General features: G+C 39.1%; 1 protein-coding gene across 1 annotated transcript; it reads right to left on the bottom strand.

Annotated features, from left to right (window-relative positions):
* Nucleotides 1-313: 313 nt before the first annotated feature.
* On the bottom strand, nt 314-19123 carry LOC104952838 (protein phosphatase 1 regulatory inhibitor subunit 16B-like; the record flags this gene model as incomplete). Its single annotated transcript, XM_010779754.1, has 5 exons — nt 19084-19123; nt 18592-18662; nt 7884-8029; nt 5843-5946; nt 314-438 (listed from the first exon to the last, which is right to left on the bottom strand). Coding segments are annotated over exons 1-5 (486 nt in total), but the record flags the coding sequence as incomplete, so codon positions are not given.
* Between the last annotated feature and the right edge of the window lie 2004 nt (nt 19124-21127).

Below are 21127 nucleotides of genomic sequence, written 5' to 3'. Positions count from 1 at the left end.
TTTTTAAACAAAAACTGTATTAAAACTGATTTAAATATAAGTATTGTACATGGTCCCCTACAAATACATTTGAAAAGATCAATACAAAAAAACCTGTAATACACTATTTCTCCTTTATTCTTTTGTATGTAATTGTATTGTATTAGTGTTCTGATGTTGGCAGTTTCCTTATACCCAGGTCCTAGAAGAGGACACATTTGGACTCTGCTATCATTTCTCATAGCTGTAAATACTAAAAAAATAACTTTATAAAAACAGGTCAGCTGGCTTTAAATCCAGACCTGTAGAGAAAGTTGAAATGACCGGAGCTCACCAGAGTGGCTCCCTGAGAGTCCTGCATGTTGACCTCCTCTCCCTGATTCATCAGCTCCTGCACGTCTCCCAGCATCCTCCTCTCTGTAGCGGCTCGTGTCTCGTTGATCATCTCCTGGGTGATGCCTGTCAATCAAACGCACAAGCAGAACCGCAGCTTTAATCACAAGGCGGAGCGTTTTTCCTCCTGGCAGCTTTGATACGCAGCGAGTTTATCACTGATCTAAGACAAGCTGGGTATAACGGACAGGGACACAATGCTTCTTTATCAAACTAACTTCAAAAAGTTATACAGAAAAACTCATTTCCTGGATTGACAGGAACATCTTCTTTAAATTACACTGGAGGTTTTCTACAAGCAACGGTTCACGAGGTCCCTGATAAAAGCTTCTCAGCAAGTATTAAACAATTGTAAGCTTTTGAAATAAGTTTTACTGGAGCGGACTAGGGCTGCACGATTTGAAAAAATACCTAATTTTGATAATTTTGAATGATATTTCTATTACAATATAGGAGGGATGGATCCTTTTTTTGCATCATTATTCTCACCCTTACTGAAGAATATTTCAAAATCATCATGATATTATTTTTGAGGAGGATTTGCACCAAACAAATATGTTTTGGTAAGTTGCTCGAATATAATTTGTAGTCTGGGATATCTCTGGAGCTCACCAATACTACATAAAAAATGCTAATTGAAAACGTTAAAATTGTTTTGCTTCGTTTGATTTGAATATTGCACTAGCTGCAATCTTATATTTTCGATTAATAAGCACTGCTTTTTTTAAAAAGCATTCTATAATAGCCACACTCTTAATAAAAATACATTAATAAAGTTAATTGTTGAAGGAAATAGTTTATTTTCAAATCATTTCTTCATTTTTTTTGGAATTACTTGGAAACACAGGTCAATTAAAACGGAGCTGCCTACAGTTCAGCTTATGGATCTCAAATATCTGCCACTTAGAAAAATCAGTCCTCTCTTTTCTCCCTCACAGTAGTTTGCTCTCACGCTGCCTTCTGACCATCCTGTGCCGAACAGTGTCGAGGTGTTAGGCCGGTTGAGGCTCAGGTGATTCTGTCTGTCACAGCTGCTCTAAATTCCTCCTTTAATCCACTGCATAGCTGCCAGGTAGGACTCAGTAGTACTGTGACCGCCTCACTCCTGTGACCGCCTCACTCCTCTTCTCCCCCCACAGCTCAGCAGTAACGTCCCGTACGGCACATTTAAATAAAGGCCAGATTAACAATAAGGAAAACAGCCAGAACTGTGACTCCTATATTATTGCTAGAGTTGGATATGTGAATGACTTAAACTACAACAAATCAAGAAGTGTGAATGGAAATAAGATTCCTTAATATAAAAAATAAAAGAAATATTTAGATTTCCGTTTTAAGTAAAAGTGACAGCACCAGGAAATAATAGTTACAATATTCACAGGGATTAGAAGCATAACATTTTTGAGGAGTATTGGAGACAATCCCCAGAAACTGTCTGCTTAAACATGAGATAAAAAGTAGACAAGCATCACGTGACTGTGCATATGTTATCGTCAGTATTTCAGCCCTGTGACCTTTTATCTTGACACAGAGGTATAAATTGAACCTTGGCGAGTAGAGCTGAAGGCAGATCTATCCTCTCAGCCTGCAGCCCGTCACTTTAAAGTCAGGCTGCTGTTTTAGTGTTATCTACGTGTTGGTTGGGGTTCTGAAAAATGTTGAGAAGGTAAACCGGTACTTCTCTCTTTACACTCAGAATCACAGCCCGAAGGTGTGTGAAGGCGCAGGAATCAGTACCACAACAATCCCATTTGACGTCTTAGATGAAATGCACCCCTCCAGCTATGTTGTTCTGTTTTCTGTTGTTTCTGCTGGCAATCATCCGCGCCTTTGGTTTCCGAAAGGTTTTGATTTAGCTACAGTGATTCCCCACAGCATTACAATGGCCCAAAGGATTTAAACATGTTTATTATAGCATGCAGACTCATTGTCACATAATACAAAATGTAGTTAACCAACAAAAAAACTGTCAATGTTCACATCACATAAATAAGAAAAAAATATCTGATTACAAAACATATTTTTCTAAACTAAAGTGTAGTGTTGTCCTGCAGCAACACATTTAAAAGGCTGATTTTTTCACAGATGGCGGCATAGTTAGCACACAACTCCCCTCTGTAAGTATTTTAACAAACAGCCAATCCCAAAACAGGAGGTACCTTTAGAGTTATACAATCTCAATTACCTCTACTATCAAAATGTAGGTTTTAATGAGGTATGTTTTGGGGGATTTGACTAAAAGTCTTATCTCAAAATGTGATGCTGTGGCTCACTTGGAAGAGCTGGTGGCCCAAAATCTTATATGGACTGCAATTTAGGATTATTTAGATTTGTATTATTAACCCTCTTTTTCCTTTTTCTAAGTGATGTCAGCAAATTGATTTTGTTTTGTTCAAATAACCGTAAATGTTACGTGAGGATTGAGTTATTTCTTATAGTGGACTATATCAATACATTATTTTATGAATTTATTATTAATTATAATCATAAAAACAGAAAATCAGGAAACCCTTAAATGTGAGAAGTTTCAAGAAACAAATAATCATACATTTCATAATAAAAATTACGGAACAAATTAATATTTATCCATGAATTTAAGATTTTAGAATTAAATACTATTAAGTGGTCGATTACATTTGGAGCAAAATGCCATCAGCTGTGTGTTTGTTCTGCTCTGCACCCCCCACTCTATTTCCCCAATCCAGTTTCAGGTAAATGTATTTCTGGTATCACTGCGTATCATCACAGATGAACTGTATCAACAGGGGGGGAGGATCAAGGAAGAGTTGATGCTGCATATTGAGTCTGTGTGTGTGGGTGCATGCAGGTGTGTGTGAGGGAAAGAGAGTGGCGGTGTGCCCATCCCTGAGGTGTCTCTGGAGAGAGGAGGTTTATCCAGCAGAACAGTGCAGTGAACATTAGAGGAGCAATTAGCAGCAGCGCGCTCCCTTTGATCGGCTTAATAATCATGCTTCTCACCTACTGTACCCATATCTGCATTCTGCTGCTCCAGAGATCACATAGTAAACGGTGAACATCATGTTTAGGCGCTCTCTGTTTTCCCTCTCCATCCCCCAGCCTCTCTCTCTCTTTGTCTTTCCAATATCATCTCACATCTAGAAAGCAACCCTCACAATGTGCTCTATTTAAACTGTTACAATTATAGACGTCGCAGTGGTGCAGTATTTACCATAACACATATTTTCTCTCCTTTAATTGTCGAGGGAAATATGACTGAGCTCCCATAATGCCCCTCAGCAGCACCCTGCTTCCACACAGTTGCCTCCTGTTTACCTCTGAGCAGCTCCACTGAAGCACTTACTTTGAGGCTGAAGGGCACCTTGGTCATGGAACATTCCTCTATTATTCTACCTTCCCTTGTTTGCTAACGCTTAAAATATTGTCAGCAAAAAGATGAATAAGACGGTAGTTTGGTAAGCCACAAGTTGCCCCCAGAAGTACATCCCTAAAGGAAAACTAAAAACCTCAGGTCCTGTTCCAGAAGAAATCCACATTCAAAACATTGTTGACATGCATCACAACGATTATAAATAAAGCTGTGGACAGGAGCCTCTCAACAGTAGTCTTTGTGCCTCGCTTCTTTTTGCCTTTTTTCTTCCATGGTAGATTGTAATGGCTGGCTTTTTTTTTTTATTGAGTTACAGCCGATAGTGAAGATAAGTGAAATGTCCCATTTTCCTACCAAAGCTAATATAGGGGGCTAATTTGGTCGTGGCTAGATGGTTACCCTCCATTTGTGAAACCCTCTCAAGATAATGTTAGGCATTGAAGGTTAGGATAGATTGTCAAAAGTTCACTTGGAATAAGCTGACCCTAACCCTACATCCTTTTGAGGAGGCTATGTTTCCCTAATGAGTACAACAGAGGCGGTGAGGGCACAGTTAGTATGAACCATCGTCAGGATGTACCAACATTTTTCTTTCAAGGTGTAATCTTTCTAAGCAGAAAATTGATATGGATCTTAATACGTTAAATATTAAACTAAAGCCAGTAGCTGTTTAGCTTAGAACAAAGACTTGAAACAAGGGAAAAAGATAGCCTGACCTACCAGAAAAAACTACGATATTTGTCTACCAGCATCTCTAAAGCTCCCTCAATAACCTTGTGTTCTTTTTCTTTTTAAATCTGTGTCCAAACCTGAGAAATAGTCCACATATTCACCTGTAAAAAAGTGAATGGTGATCCACACAGCAGTTTTTAACTCCTAAACAAAGAGCTAATAAGATTCTTTCCTAAAATATTAAACTATTCATTTAATCAGACCACATTTGAGCTGCCAGTCAGTGCCTTCACACTGCATCACTCCTCTGCACCCAAAGCCCCCGCAGCCACAGATTTTGCTGATTTGTCTCCAACTGTGTGTTCACACGGCAGCCTGCAGATGTAACTGCTTACTAGAAAACAAAAACAAAACATTGACAAGAGCTTATGTTTAGAAGGCGGGGTGTGATTTGACTCTAGTGTAAATAAAGCTGTCTGTCACATCCGAGTCTCTTTGCAACAGTTTTTATCGAATCACACAAACACAGGCAGAAATGTGAACACTTCTTGACAACAGCGTGAGTTTCCCCTCTCCCCTCACTGATGTATGTCGGTGCTGATCTCCTTGAACTCTCAGTCACGGCACGCAGGCAAACTGTACAGACTGTGTTTGTTTAGTGATACAGCATGAATATATATAGTCTCACAATCTGCACCAGATCCGGCGTGAGAGAACTGTGAATACCCCAAAAGCTTCCTGGAGTGTCCATCCTGAAACTCTCTCACACACACTTCCATTGAGCACACCATCCTCCTCAACAATCTGTTCTTGTCGTCCATAGACTTTAAACATTGACAATAGCTCCTTTGTCCTGCAGTTTATGTTAAGTAAGAATTATAAGACTATACTTCTCGGTTAAAGTTGTGATATTTCATCAAAATCACTTTATTCTACATGTCTTTTAAAATGTTGCCAAAAATAAATAGTTTGCAATCAGCAGATCATGTAAAAAATAAAAACATTAAATTCTGCACTTCTAGGCTCAACTCTGGCTAAGACCAACAGTCATGTGACGACAACTGAATTCAGATTAGAGAGGAAAAGAGAAATTCAACTTGAATGTTCCCACCTCTTCACCTTGAGATACAGTGGTCTGCAGGAACCAATAGGGCTCTGAAACCCTTTGTGGTTGGAAGGGTTACAGATGATTAAATGGTCAAATTATAATTGGTATAAATTCAATTGAATTGCCATAATATTGAAAAAAAGTAAAAAGCATACTCCCCATGATGGCAATAATCAGATGACAGATATTATGATCTTTTATGATTATGATATCTTTATAAAAGTTTTTGAAGAAGCAAAAAAAAAAAACAGTGCTTATCAACTGAGAGCAAAAGCCTAAATATTCTGTCCATGGAGCCTGGTGTCTGCGTTGGGATTTCTCTCTGAATATTTATTCCGTACCTCTGTTGGCCATAGCTGTCTCGATGATGTCCAGTGTTGGGTCGTCTTCACAAAGGTCGTACGGCATGTTGCCATCAGAGTTGACTGCCAGCAAATCTGCACCACTGTGGGAGAAAACCAAATACATGAGCAACACTTACAAAACACATTTTTATTTCATATAGGCTAGTACATTCTCTGAATATGCATCATTTAACAAGGCAAACATGAGGATTATATGTGGTTAAATAAATTGCATTTGAAGGCATCATATGTGAGCCAAATAGACACAAAGTAAAAAACATTGACAAACTTTTGATAAAAAAAAGACCAAAATATTAGACAGCTTGATATATCATGTCCTGTTGTCAGATAATTTGTTTGTTTATATGGACAACACATTTAATCCTTGTATTAAACAGGCCTGTATTTCATATTCTGACAGTTCCAAAGAAAAACTGAAAAACAAATCTGATCCATAACTCACAGAGTTAGAGAAAATAAACCTCAGTCGGAGCACTAAGTGACCATGCTAATTAAAATCTTCAGAAGGCATTATTCATCTGTTTTCAATCAGGGTCCAAGTGATACGATGAGTGGCTCGACAAGTCCTGTCTGTCAACAGGTGGCAGCAGTGTGTCTGAATAATGTGTGTGCGTGCGTGCGTGCGTGCGTGCGTGCGTGCGTGTGTGTGTGTGTGTGTGTGTGTGTGTGTCTGTGTGTGTGTATACATTCATAGGTGTGCATACATAATCTTCATTTAGTCCTTATTGTTCTCTTTGTGTGTACATGCTATTACATTATAGGGTAATAATTAAATCCCAATTAACATGCAACTCTATACAGCTCTTATCCTACATGTTTATGTGTGAATGTTTCAGACAAAATAAATAAAAAACACTTCAGGACACTTTTCCTTCTGATAAACCAAGTATTTTTGAACTGTGATTTACATTTCAATTAAAAAACAAATAAAAGCCAAAAACATAAATCGTCCTAGGGCTCTGAGATAATTCAATTTACTCTTTATTGATTATTATAATATCATATTCACCAGTTTCTGCTGTCTAAAAGAGGCCAAGCAAAATGTAATTGAACCAGATTTTTTGATCTGATGCAACAGTCCAGTGAAATTATCAATAATATTTCATATTCGTTTTTATACATTTGCCTGACACACAGTATACTGATCAGAAAAATAACATTGATACACAACTTTGATATCATCTTCTACATACAGTGTACAGTAGCTGTAAAGTTTCCTGAAAGCCTCTTGCACACTTGTGATGATATCACTAAAACACAATCTGACCACACACAGACAGAGCTAAATTAAAATGGGGAAGAGACTCAAGACTTCCTCTGCCTACATTCTGCAAGGTCACAACTATACGAGTGTCGCTGTGACAGCTGGTAAATATGCCTGTTGATTCAGTGTGTGTGTGTGTGCGTGTGCTAGTGCGTGTGCGTGTGCGTGTGCGTGTGTGTGTGTGTGTGTGTGTTGTTAATTGGTATTTGGAAGCGGCAAGCATTGCACAATAATTCAGTCTGATGTCTGCCATTGATCCAGCTGGTCAATACGCACTCTAAATTAACTTCGACTTAAAGCAGACTCTCGGGTTAAACGTTCAGTCGAGTGTTGATTATCAAACTGACTTCGTCTAGTTTTTTATTAAACATCCGCATTATCGAGTTGTTTACTTGTACTGTACTTTGCTCAACTTGTCAACAAAATCTCAGATGTTGTTTCTAGTTATATTACCAGTTGACAGTTGTCGTTTTATAATTATTTCTGACTAAGTTGCTCTTTATTTAAATATGATCATAAATTCAATAAAAAATTATTAATAAAACAGCTTTGCAAAAGACGGTTTTCAAGGTGCGTTATAGCGTAAAAAACAACAAACAATAGAATCAAGAAAAAAATCAAACAATAAAAACAATAGGACCACTAATACAACAATCAAAATAAAGCAATAAGGTATCAAATATAATCCAAATCAAACCGATTAAACATCTTGTGTGGCAGTAAACCCTGCTGTAGTGCATCTGTGTGTCTTACTGTGCGATGAGGATCTTGACGAGTCCTGCGTGTCCACATGTGGCGGCGGCGTGCAGCGGCGTCCACAGCTCGTTGTCCTGAGCGTTGACGCTGGCGCCTCGGTCCAGCAGGATCTTCACCATCTCCTCGTAGTTATCTATACAACACTGTAGTGAAAGAGAGGGGGAGGGAGAGGGGGAAAGACAGAATCTGTTGAATTGATGATACTATAAAACTTGCCAGAGTAGCACTCCATATTGACAAGGAAAGAAGTAATTCAGGGTGAGTTTGAACGGGAAAAGAAAGACCTAGATAAAGAAGATGATATTGAGTGAAATAAAATAGTGTAACAGTTTTCTTCTAAATCTTTCAGTAATGCGAGTGCTCTGCCAAAAGACAGAGATCCACAGTTTAGCCGTGAAACAGAAGCTCTGTAGATTATTATTTTTAGTTTGATGTAGCAAATAATGCACAGAGTGAGTGCTCAGCTGTGCTGCATTGATGCTTCATGCTTCAGCAGCTTAATTATCTCAGAAAAAAAGGAATGACAAAATACTAATTTGTCACCAAGAGCACAAACGACCAAGAAGTCCATGACAAAGAAAAAACAAGCCTCTACAAAAGTGCATTAAGCGCATATTGCAGAGTGCTAACACATTAAGCCAACTCGGACACAGTCATTATGACATCCCACCCATGGTGTGGGCTGCTCCTTGGATCTGTGATAAACTCAAACCCGTAACTCACACCCGTCCGCTGAGACAGAGAGACAAAGACAGAGAGGGACAGAAAGTATTTTCCCCTTAGTCTGTGGGTGTGATTATAGGGTGGGGAGGAAAGAGAGGTTTTTTCCGTGTAAACCATCCGCCAGTCTCGCTGCTGTCAGCAACAGCAGTTTTCTCCATCAGAGCTAATTGGTGCAAGTGTGGCAACGCTACACCGCAGAACAAAGAGGGGCACAAAGACAAGAGAAGAACAACACAGAGAGAGAGAGACAGAGAGACAGTGAGAGAGAGAGAGAGAGAGAGAGAGAGAGAGAGAGACAGTGAGAGAGAGAGAGAGAGAGAGAGAGAGAGAGAGACAGTGAGAGAGAGAGAGAAAGAGAGAGAGAGCAAAGAGCAGACAGGAAGTCAAAGAATGGGATTACTGTGGCGCAGTAGGAGGGTCAGATAAAATCAGAGAACTGAACGATTCAGAGTTTTGTTTCCAAAGTCTGAGAGTGGCATCTCAGCGAGAGCCGGTGTTGTTATTTGTGCCGGTGAAGTTGTAGATTTCATAGTTTGTTGGAACCTCCCCTATCCCTCCAGTAAAGCATATCAAAGCAGAGATGTCATAAAACATCCTTCTTTGTGCTCGGGAACAGCTGCATGTTCATACCAAAGAGCACCTTCGCATTTTCGAGAAGCCACTGGAGTGTTGTCACTCCCTGCTTTGAAATGAAGATGAGACATCTGTCCCGATGAAACATTAAATCTGCTGCATGCTGTTAATCCCCATATGATTCTACCCACTTACACATTTCAAAGATGACAGGAAATACATTTTGGTGACTAACAGAAACAAAATGGAGACAACAAAAAGGAAAGAAGCAAAATAAATCCATCTTTCCTGTAAACCACTTATCCTAATCAAGGTTTCTGGGAAGCTACTGCCTTTCCCAGCATGCATTTTAAAGAAGCAAGGTACACCGTGGAAACAAGACTGACACACTGATTCACCCCGCAAATGAAATCTTTAATGCAAGCATTAGAGCTTCTATATGAAAAACCATTATGCAATTATAGATAAGAACATTATTTGAAATGTCGAAATGTATCAGCTGTGAGAGCTTTAGACTGAAGATCTACAAATGTTTCTTTCTTGAATAAATGGTAAATGGTGAATGGACTGTATTTATAAAGCCTTTTATCCAGTCTTTACAACCCCTCAAAGCACTCTACAAGTCCTCATTCACCCATTCACACCCCATTTATAGAGCAATGTTCCATTTGCTCAAGGAACAGCTAACATTCACACACTGTGGGCCATCGGGACTTTGGGTTCAGTATCCTGCTCAAGGATACATAGACAAGTTGAGTGTCGGGGTTGGGATTGAACCCACAACCCTCCGAATGAAGGACTACCACACTTCACAGCCACAGTTACTAAATAACTACACATTTATAATGCAGGCTGGGTTTCTTTATATTGTCCATCTTTGGGCAGTGGACCAAGTGAAGGGAAACAACATGTGTCTCTAAAGCAGTGATGATGGGCTGGGAGTTAGAAACCAATAACATCAGGTTCTAGCCAAGTAGCAGCCAGAGACACACAGGTACAGTAAAGACCTAATACTATTATGTCAAGGCTTTAATCTGAAGGGTCTGATATGAATTTGATAACCTGTACGAGTTACTTGTTTCATGTGAACATTAGAGTAAGACTTGTCGTTTTGTAAGTGATACAGAAGTGTTACTTAGTTAGATTACTCATCCTTGCTGTTGAGTGATAAACCAATTGTACCAACTGTTCACCTCTCCCCATACGCTCTAAATATTCCACCTCATTACACACGCTCACCATAGAAACCTTGAGCAGTGGAGGTGTGCAGAGAAGACTGCCTTTCTTTCATGGATTTACATAGAGGATGATCTGAAGTGCCGTCTCTAGAGGATTGTAGTGTTTGAGAGAAGGAGCGAGAGCTAGTCACAGTAATTCAGCAAGAGAGCAACGAGAACGAATATAACAAGAGCAACAGGCTGGAAATGCCAGGAAGAAGAAAGGGATATCAAGAGACAGAGGAAATCTACGTTGGGAAGTTCAACAAGCACCCTTTGGACATCATTTAAACTAACAGCACCTAAACAGACCAATGTCAGACAAATGTATGAGTAGAAAACGACGAACTGTATTTAACAGAACAATCACACAGCCGTACATTTTACTAGTACAGTGCCCTAGAAGCAAAATACATATATCAAATTATATAAGATCTTGATGAAAATAAGACTCGAAATAAAGCTCTTATTCACTGAAAGCATTATCAACTTGACCATGTGCTCTCTGTTGTACGATATTCTTCTAAACTTGACGTTTTTCAAGAGGCTTCTACTATCTAGCTTAACCTTCACCAAAAGCAAAGTCAAAACATCTCAATCACCATCTGGTAGCTGTCTTTTAGTTTAGTAAGCGCTTGATCTGATGCAGTGTAATCTGCTGTATGAACCAAGTCAATTAACAGTTAAAAGTGGTAATGTTACTTCACCGCCAATAGATGTCTTTGTAGTAATGCGTTTTGACTGTTTGATTTCATTGAGCCAGCAAATACTGAGCACTAGAGCTGATATTGTGTGAAAGGTGAGCAGATGTGACTGTGAGATGATTCAATGGCTGAGAGCGTCACCTTTGGTAATGTGTGCCTCCCTGCTGGCCTTAAAAGAAAACCTCCATCTGTCTTCTCAGTCACACGTACTCCATCACTGTCTCTGCCTGCCTACCACCTGAAGCAAATATTATTCTGAGGGCCTTAACCACAGTCAAAAAATAAGAGCACAATGATGTAAGGACAAAATGAGTTTTGTTCATTCTTCGTTGCTCAGAATGCCAAGGTTACTCAGATAAGGCGCCTCTGACAGGAGTTTGGGGGGAATACATCAATTCATACATAACGCAAGAGAGGAAATGAAATTACTTCACAGATGCAGAGGACAGGTAGCAGACAGGAAGACGAGAGGTTAAATTCATAGAAGACACAAAGACTGACTGGAAACACTACAGGCTGACAAGACAAACATCCTGTGTGTTTGAGCCAGAGTGAAACCCATGTTGTTAGATTTCCGCATCTAAGGCCTTTTTTTGACCAAAGTGTTCAAGAGAACGATGTGTTTCCTCCTGAGCCTGCATTTTTATTTTTATTTATTATGAAAGTTAAACCAAACTGACATTTCATATTCAGCAATGGGGATGTAATTTTAAATTGTATTGATCAACAAAAAAAAGAATAATATCGTTTTTTTACCTTTTAAAAATGTTTTTGCTTTCACTACAGCCTTACTGAGACTGGTACGACAAGTTGGTTTTTGACCAATAAAAACAAACTGATTATATAATATCCTAATACTACTTCAATTAGTGTATGTTTCTTCTCTACTTGAGCCCCTGCTTTATATGGTATGCCAAGATAAACCGGCCCTTATCTTCTTTAAGTGAAGGATGATAAAAGATTGTATGTGAGGAGAAAAGAGAGCTAAAAGCAATCTGGCATCACTGAACATGAATAAAGAAACATAAATGCTGCAGTCTGGTCCCAGACACAGTGGCTCTTTTCTAAGGAAGGCGAGTCACAATTTACCAGAAACAGTCTATAAGACTTTCTTCTGAAACTCCCTAAAGCAGAAGTGGTGGTGGTTTATTTGTGTGAACTACTTCCGGTGTCAGTGATATCAAAAGAGCAGCCATAAGACAACGGAAGAATAAAGAAGTCACACATTTCATTATTTTACTTTCAGTCAGTGTGTTAGCATGTATGAGAACATTCTCCCTCTTGTAACACGGATATGTTAATTCAGAGAGAAAAATATGGATTTCATTTTCTGCTGGGGTAATTGGCAAGCTTGGAGATATAATTCAGGGGGAAATGAGCAGCCTCATAAAACTGACAAGAACAAGACTCCTAAGAGACATACAAGCTTGTCAAAGACATCCGATGCACTGATGGATTAGCTCGCATCTTAAGCTCCAGCCTGCAGCGGTGGCATGACAAATGTCATCAGAAAAACCCAGGAGACTTCAACCTACACACAGCAGCCAGCAACTAGGCTAATCTCCCAACAACCTTCTGAATAAACCCCACATACTTCAACCCACCTGCTAGCTGATTAAACTAATCTCTTACATTTTCAAACTTGCACCCACAAGCTAACTAGGCTCAAGACTAAACTCCCAGACTTCCCCTAAAATCCCTCCAGCCTCTACCCTTCTTGGAAATAATGTGTCTTTCATCAAAACTATTCACACAAGGATGAGAGCGTGGCTCTGACAAAGGCTTAGATTATGTGGTTGGAAAACAACAGCAACAGTCTTGCTGGGATTGGTCCGTGGGCTGAGAGGACTGAGTTCTGAGCCGAGGAGTAACATCACAAGCAAACTAAGCTGAGACTGTGGCTGAACGGCTGACATTTTAGTCAGGGCTAGTGCCACGAGGGCAGTTTGTGTTGGAGCTGGCACTGAAGCTGGAATACTGAGCGGTTAAGTGGACAAGACCAGGTGGCTGAGACTGCAGGAGGTTAAAAGATAAAAGGGTTTTAAATGTTCCCAGACATCACAGGACTTATGCAAATCTTGAAAAGGGAAGGGGGCCAGTGTGCAGAAACTTCAGCAGTTGAATTGGATCCAAACGCTACATGAACTGAATCCAGTCTGTGAGTGTCAGTGATAAGCAGCTGAGACTAAGATAGGCTGAGGAGCTGCTCACTCATTTCCTAACCTCTCCGTTCACTTCATATCCCCACATTCATTATGCATGAATCCCCAATAAATTACATATATATTTACTGATTATTATAATTATCATTGATTATTTACTATTATTGTTATTTACTTTAATTAATTACTTTTACTATTATTTTTTACTAAAACTGTTGCTTTCCCCATGTCTCCTGTTATTTTATTTATTTATTTTTACACACATTAATTTATTCTCTATACAACTTGTCCATCGTTTTGACTTTTCTCCTCTATCTGTTTGTCCAATTATTTGGCTTTGGACAATATCTCCGCCTGTCTGTACATTACCGTCTTTGTCTGTCTAAATATGTGTTAATGTTAGTAAAAGCTTGGGGAATGTGGGATGGGTATAGACTTCACCTATGTCTGTGTTATGTGAAACACTTTAAAAAAGTACATCAAACTACAATTTCAGTTCCAGGATTAATATACGGATTTTAGGGATCTGAGTTTAAAGTCCTCAAAGGGTGAAGTAACGATGATCTGAATGCCTGACGAAAAGTCTGGGACCACACAAGGGGGCTGTCTAATAACTTCACTTCTGAAATCTTGCAGATGATCTCATTACAGAACAACTTAAAAGCCCATCTCAGTAGTCTCTGTACCCGTCATCTTCACATAAATATTTGATTGGATGAATAACTCTAGTAAAATGTTTTTAAATATGAATGTCTAATGATGAGACAGCATGACACAGGTTTGGTTGAGGATCTGCTGGAAAGGACACCATCTCCCTCCACCTTGATGGGTATTCAGACCAAGCTCAGTGTTAAAAAAGCCAATGGGGTAACATTGTTGTGTGAGTTACTGCCAATACAGATGAGAATAATATGGTAAAAGTAGCTGTAGTGTTATACAGTTATTCCTATTGTGTTGCCAGTTCTAAATCAGCTCATAAAGCATGTTACGATCAACCAGGGTCATCTGTGTTTGGTTCACAGTTCATGCAGTTTTACAATGTTAAATGTTCAGTTACTCAAAATACAAACCAAACTTCACCTGCTGCTTCACATTAAAAGCTGTCAACCAGCGAGGGGCTTTTATTGTGAAACAGCCATTGGAAATGACAATGTATGTGGAGGTAGATAGTGGAGCTAATGATCTTTTTAAGGAGGGCTTGCACAGCAAGATGTTAATGTATTCTGCGCCTTTCAGATACATAGAAGTAGAATAGATGTAAAAGTAGTTTGTTAGATTTTGCAAAAAAGTCCAACATGTAATCAAAATAAACTTAATGTATCTTTCCATTCTGTCTTATGGAAAAACCTATATCTGATTCATGTATTGAACTCGAAAACATGATTTGAGTAAAACCTTGATGAGTTTGGCGTTTATCAGATTGCCAAAGCAGTGCATACTGATTTATTATTTTGACAGTTAGAATATTACAGCTAAAAGAAAACTACATTTATCAGGGAAAAAATAATTAAATTCTAATTTTGGAGGACAGCATGTTCAACAGGAATTAGATATTTATGTTTTACAATTATCAGCAATGTGTGCTTGAATATATCCAACAGGTTTACACAGTATGACATTGCACTAGTCTGCTGCAGAAGCTGAATCTGTTCCCGCCTTCTTGCTGTTCAATGCTGCTTTTTTGCTAAGAAGACCCTAAGAAATTGAAATGAATGATGAGATTGTATTTTTGATACAGTACTTATGATGGTCTGACCCATGGCCTTACACACATTCATCCAAACACACACATGAATGCATACCTTTGTCACTGAACAGAAAAGTTCTGTAATTCATTCTTTACATATTCCCATCATGTGATCAAGCAGCGTAGCTAAAGCATAAAAGTATACATTCTCTATCCGAACTGAGGCTGTATAGGTGTGTGTGTGTGTGTGTGTGTGTGTGTGTGTGTGTGTGTGTGTGTGTGTGTGTGTGTGTGTGTGTGTCTGTGTGTGTGTGACTGTGTGTGTTTTCTGGCACATACAGCATCCCTGAAAGCCACCTATTGATTAATGTCTTCTATCAGAGAGGTGAGACTAACCTTAGATAGGTATGACATCTCATTTAAAGAAACATCACCACCACTTCCTTTCATTTATCTGTGTGTGTGTGTGTGTGTGTGTGTGTGTGTGTGTGTGTGTGTGTGTGTGTGTGTGTGTGTGTGTGTGTGTGTGTGTGTGTGTGTGTGTGTGTGTGTGTGTATAAATTCTCCATCTGTATTTCTGTCTGTATTGTGTCCCTATTTCCATGTATTTCTCATCTTGAAGACAGTGTGCCGGCTGACCGGTCCAAATAACAGATTATCGGGTACACACAAACTCAAAGGAAAGGTCATTCTGGTATCTCAGAAGCCAACAGCCCACAGCTTTTACTACACCAGACAGTGGTGACTGATGGACTTCAATTTTCTCTTCCCGTTGTTCATTTCACTGCCCCCCAGCAGGTGCCAGAGAATTAGGCTTGAGCAGCCGAGGGGGAAAGAGAGCCGGCTGTGCAGCGGAAAGAGAGGACATAAACTGTCAGAGGTATAGGAAACGTACAGGGAGCGCAATGAGACGAGATGATGAAAAACGGAGAAGAAACTGAGGTAATAAATGAGCATCCCCACCTTTGAAATGCTTTAGGTTGCCACCCTTCAAGAAGGCTTTTGATTTGTTTTTATTTTAACTCGGAGTGTAACATCAGGGTTTAAGAAAACTTGTGTTTTTCTACACAGTAAACATCTTATCGTTTTTGTCCAGCAATTTCCATGTACGAAGAACAAACAAAATGGATCAAGCTTGTTATTGCCCTAATCTGTTTTTTTATCATCTCCGAGCATACTCAATCTTTTCTGGCTATTGCTATATGGAGATGAGTGAAGGTGCTGATTTTACACAGATTTTTGAGATTTGTCTGTATTGTTCAGGCCAATCTTGGTATTTTATTTCATAACTTTTTTAGTTTGTACATTTGTATCATACAGCTAGACCTTTTTTTAAGCCTTAAAGGTTAACCAGCATGGATAATGTGTGCTATCAATTAGTGGAGCAATGAAGGACACGTGGAAACGTTTTTAAAGGGTGCAGTAGAATTGCACAGCAGTGAAGACATGGTCAGTCGTTTAAATTTGTCCAAAGAAACTATCCTGAGTCTGACTGATGAGTTGGCAGAAATACAGCCAGTCCTGCAACATTAACAAGACAAAGTATATCAGCTGCTGCAGGTCTGCAACGCACTGATAGCTCATACTATTGAAAGTCTTTGGGACTCCTGCACTTCAGGCTGAGAGATGTAGAAACACATTAGTGAAGGTGAAAGTCTAAAATATCTGGAAAACAGTTTTATTTGACTCTCATATGCTGTAAAGCCCTCTGAGACAAATGTGTAATTATGATATTGGGCTATATAAATAATGTGATTGATTGATTGATTGATTGATTGATTGATTGATTGATTGATTGATATAGTTCCTGCTCTATTTGTCTTGAATAACTATTTCCTTTTACAGATGAATATATATTAAGAAGCCTAACTTCAGTGCATGCCTCACTTGTTTGTAGCTGAGAATGAACTTTTAACTGTTAAATGTCCTTGTTAAATGTTGAAATTCTTCCTGAAGGCAAATGTTCTCTAGATGGATGATACGGCAACCCTTTTCCTAAGTATTTTTTTGCCAGAATTCATTGAAAACTATTCTCTACTAAAGACTGACTACTAGTGGGCTCAGACAGAGTCAAAGACTATCTTTGTCAGACGGTTTCAAGGATTTGAGTTTACTGGTCGTACGATGTTATTTCAAATTAGCTAGTCTTATATATTTATTTTGATATATACATATCAAATGTTTGTACACATATTGGCTACACTGCAATAAAATCAAAAGGCTAGAAGTCAGGGAAATGAAAGACAACTTTACTACGCAGAAGGCTGCTTTGTGATTAAATGAGACATGTAATGATTCATTATTTACACAGACGATTGAGCAGTTTGGAGCCAGAGGTGATGTGGAGCATTGATTCGGATGAGGTGGAAGCTCTGACTATTATGCATGTTAGTAATGGCTCTAATTAGCAAGTGAAAATAGGCCTGATCTCCTGATCAGTTTCCTGCATCAAAATTGACTAATTTCCCTAATACTGAACTCATTTCCTCACTAGTAAAAAGCATGTGTCACAGTGTCAGAAAGCCTCAACACTATTATGCAGAAGGGACTTTAATTCCTACAGCTGCAAACTAATCCCACCGTGAAATTATTTAATTATATTTCAACAAAGACTAAATGGTAAAGGTTACTTGATTCAGAAAAGAGTCCCTGCTCCAGAAGAAAATCCAGGTAATAACAAACATAAGAATACATCAAACACATAGGTAAATTCATTTTAACAATATATACAAAGTTAAGTCTTCAGTACTTTATATGAAATGTAATTTAAATATTAAAATCCAGTCATGTGTCAATCTTTGTTTGGTGTTCTCTCTACAAGAAAACCAATATGTTATTTATCAGACTTAAACAGAAACCAATTATGTTTAATAAAAGGCTGCATAAAGCCTAAGCTTATTATTCAAATAGCATATTTAAATTATTCAGTTACTTAGAATAGAGCCTGAGATATAAATAATAATCCTGGAAAAGCAGTGTCTTAATGTTGTCCTTTGGTGTTTTATGATAATGTATAAGACATTGTGTTCACAAATTTTAAAAGGCCATGTTTAGCTGCCTAAGGAGATTATCACTTAATGTAAATTGGATTTAAAAAGGCATTTAAATGAAATGTAATTTAAGGGGAAGTATCATGCACAAGGTTTCCTGAAAATAACAGACAACATTAATTTTATTTCTGCCCAAGGGAAGCCAGCATATGTTCCAGTCACTGTGGGACTCACAGTAAGTGGCAGTGTAGACTGTGTTATGATGCACACAAAGCTTCACTGAAAAGGGTGATAGCATTTTTAAATAAATGCCTTTATTTAAATTATAAAAGGACATCATATTGGTGGAAGAGAGAAGGGTACTAAATGCTGCCAATGCTCTCTGCCTAATCATTCAGAAATAAAGTTGACCTAACTTTTAGGAGCACATTACAGGGTTATTGTTTTGCAAGAACAGCATAATATGGAAATAAGAAGCCCAGGATCTAACCGTCAAATTGATGGTTAGTAGAGATTACAACCACCTGATGGTGTTTCTACTAAGGCATCATATTTGTTTTTGTTGAGATGGTGCCACCTGTGCCACCATTTTGAAGAAATCAAACAGATAGTAAGACAAACCGGAGGAGAAAGAATCAGACATGGTTACCTGGTGCAGAGCGGTGAGGCCGTCTTCATTGCAGAGGTCTGGACTCAAGTTTTTCTTCAGTAGGTAGCGAACTGGTGGAAAAGAGAGAGGGAGAAACACATAAGTGGAGCTGTTTCTATTAACAGAGGGTGTTATGTGCTGTACACCCCCTGAGACAAATGTGTAATTTGCAATATAGGGCTTTATAAATACAATGTGATTGATTGTACTTCAGATTCAGGATCTGCTTTAGTTGTCTTGAGTAACTGAACTTATTTTTATAATCATAATACATTTTAAGAAGCCTCAATTCCCTGCATGCTTCACTTTGTTTATTGCTGAGAATCGATGAGTTTGCTCTCCAGTTGCGAGTTAAGAGGTCCACGTGGTGCCTGGTGATCCGGATGTTAAGATATAATCCATTTTTCAGAGAGAATACAATGTTCTGGCTAATGGGAAAACAAAAGAATGAGATGCAGGATGCATTTACTTAATCTTCTGTAAACCACTGACATCCCCAATCAATCTGAAATCCATTAATCCCACCACTCATCGTGATGCATCCCTGCAGGAACTTCAATCTCTCAAATTATCAGGACAGACAGGATGTTACCCAAAAGACCTTGGAAATATGGATGAATGATGGGTGGGTTGTTTATGATGTAATGATGCTTGGGATTACACTGCCTCATAGTCCCAATAGATAAACCCTCCGCCCAGACCCTAATTCACAAAATATCAGCCATCACAGCACACTGCTAAACCTGCCGGCCTGAGCAGGAAGTGCCGCTGCAGTTCGTTTCCACATCATTATTATCCCGTTTTGGGCAGCGCTGCCATCTGCCTTTATTTCAGAGACAAAACATGTTTAAAAGGCAGAGTGAGTAGATAAAGCAGGTTATGACGCTGACAGAGAGATGAGAGAGATTTGGAATAATCTGATCCTTACAATGCCAAAACACACAGGCACGAGAGGTAGATGCTCCACTAGGCGCACAAACAAACAAAAATGATGCAGACACATACATACAGTAGAAGATGAAGACAATAGCAATGACACACAGTGGAGTACGGACATGAATATATATGCCACATAAAGTGCGTAGATTTGGTTTATGAGGTGGTGGGGGTAACGGCCCGTCTACACAGTGGCGTGCGTTGAAGCTTGCCGGCGGGCGTGTCTGAAACTCGACCAACAACCAATCACATGATTCTCCCGCCCCTGACACACAAGCAGCGGTTTGATTGGCTAGAGCTTTTACTGGCATATGATTCGATTGGCTGACGCTTCTGCCGAGGCTGTAAAAAGTTGAACATTGCTCAACTTTTACAGCGAACCACGCCAGCAAAGCTCCGCGTCGCTTCCCACAATGCAGTTCGGCAAAAAGTGGCGTCACCCCATTCAAAGTGAATGGTGAAGCTTTCAATGCACGCCCCTGTGTAGACGGGCCGTAACACTGAAGTACATTTTCTGACATCCTGCATTTATATGTGTTTGCCGTGATTTGTGAATAAAGATTGTATAACAAACAATATGTAGTTCCAAATTATCGTTTGTGAGGATTTTCTGTGTTTTACAACATAGATTGGGTTGTGGATGATGTAGAAGTTTGTGATAGTACATAAATAAATAGGTTTGGCCTATTTCTCATGATAATAATCAGCCCGTTCAGGCCAGAAAATGGTTGTAAAACATGAAAAATGTATACCTTAGGTTGCAGTTATCAGCATAAAGCATGAATAAAAAAAGTTGGGTTTGGTTCAAATGAAAGCTGATCAGCAATGTCAAAAATACTTGAGACAGAGGACAGAAAAGTATAGCTGATATTGTCAGCTACATACTAAGAGGATACTGTTTGGAGAGATTTAAGAGAGATAATCAAACTGTGAACACACACACACACACACACACACACACACACACACACACACACACACACACACACACACACACACACACCACACACACACACACAGTTCTTTGGGAGTTGTTGCATTGGACATTTTTGCAGCAATCCAAAGTTATGAACAGTTACTTCTCTAATAGGACTGCCCATGAAATAAAGAGGATGTTTTGAGGCCATGACAACAAGGTGTTTATGTCCACTGGGTGTGGTGTAGGAGTTTCCTCTGAGTGTAGAGTTAGAGGTCTGTGCTGATTGAGGATAATGGCATTGACTGGTCATTATGGAAACACATTGTGAAGTCCACAAACTGTGGCAGAGAGAGTGCTTTTTCTACAGTAAAGCAGACTGATAGAAGTGCATCCATCACCAGCCTAACTCCATTATCCCACTTCCTGAATCCTGAAGCTATTAGACCACAATTAGGCCTCTGATAAACACTGCTGTCAACAATCAAATGTGACATTTGTCTTTGTCTGGATATTTCAGTAGCATCACAGCCATGCACACAAGATCCCAGACAGACACATCTGCAGCTGCCTTTCAGAACGAGAACTCCAAACAACATGAGCGGCTGCAGCTGTCTGGCTTTCTCTCTTCATGCACTCCTGTAAGAGGTAAGCAAAGAAAAAAAAGTGAAATATTACAGTGAG

This window comes from Notothenia coriiceps, unplaced genomic scaffold (genome assembly GCF_000735185.1).
Source record: "Notothenia coriiceps isolate Sejong01 unplaced genomic scaffold, NC01 NC01_scaffold00000345, whole genome shotgun sequence".
Taxonomy (NCBI): domain Eukaryota; kingdom Metazoa; phylum Chordata; class Actinopteri; order Perciformes; family Nototheniidae; genus Notothenia; species Notothenia coriiceps.
This window is presented reverse-complemented; position numbering and strand designations above follow the sequence as displayed.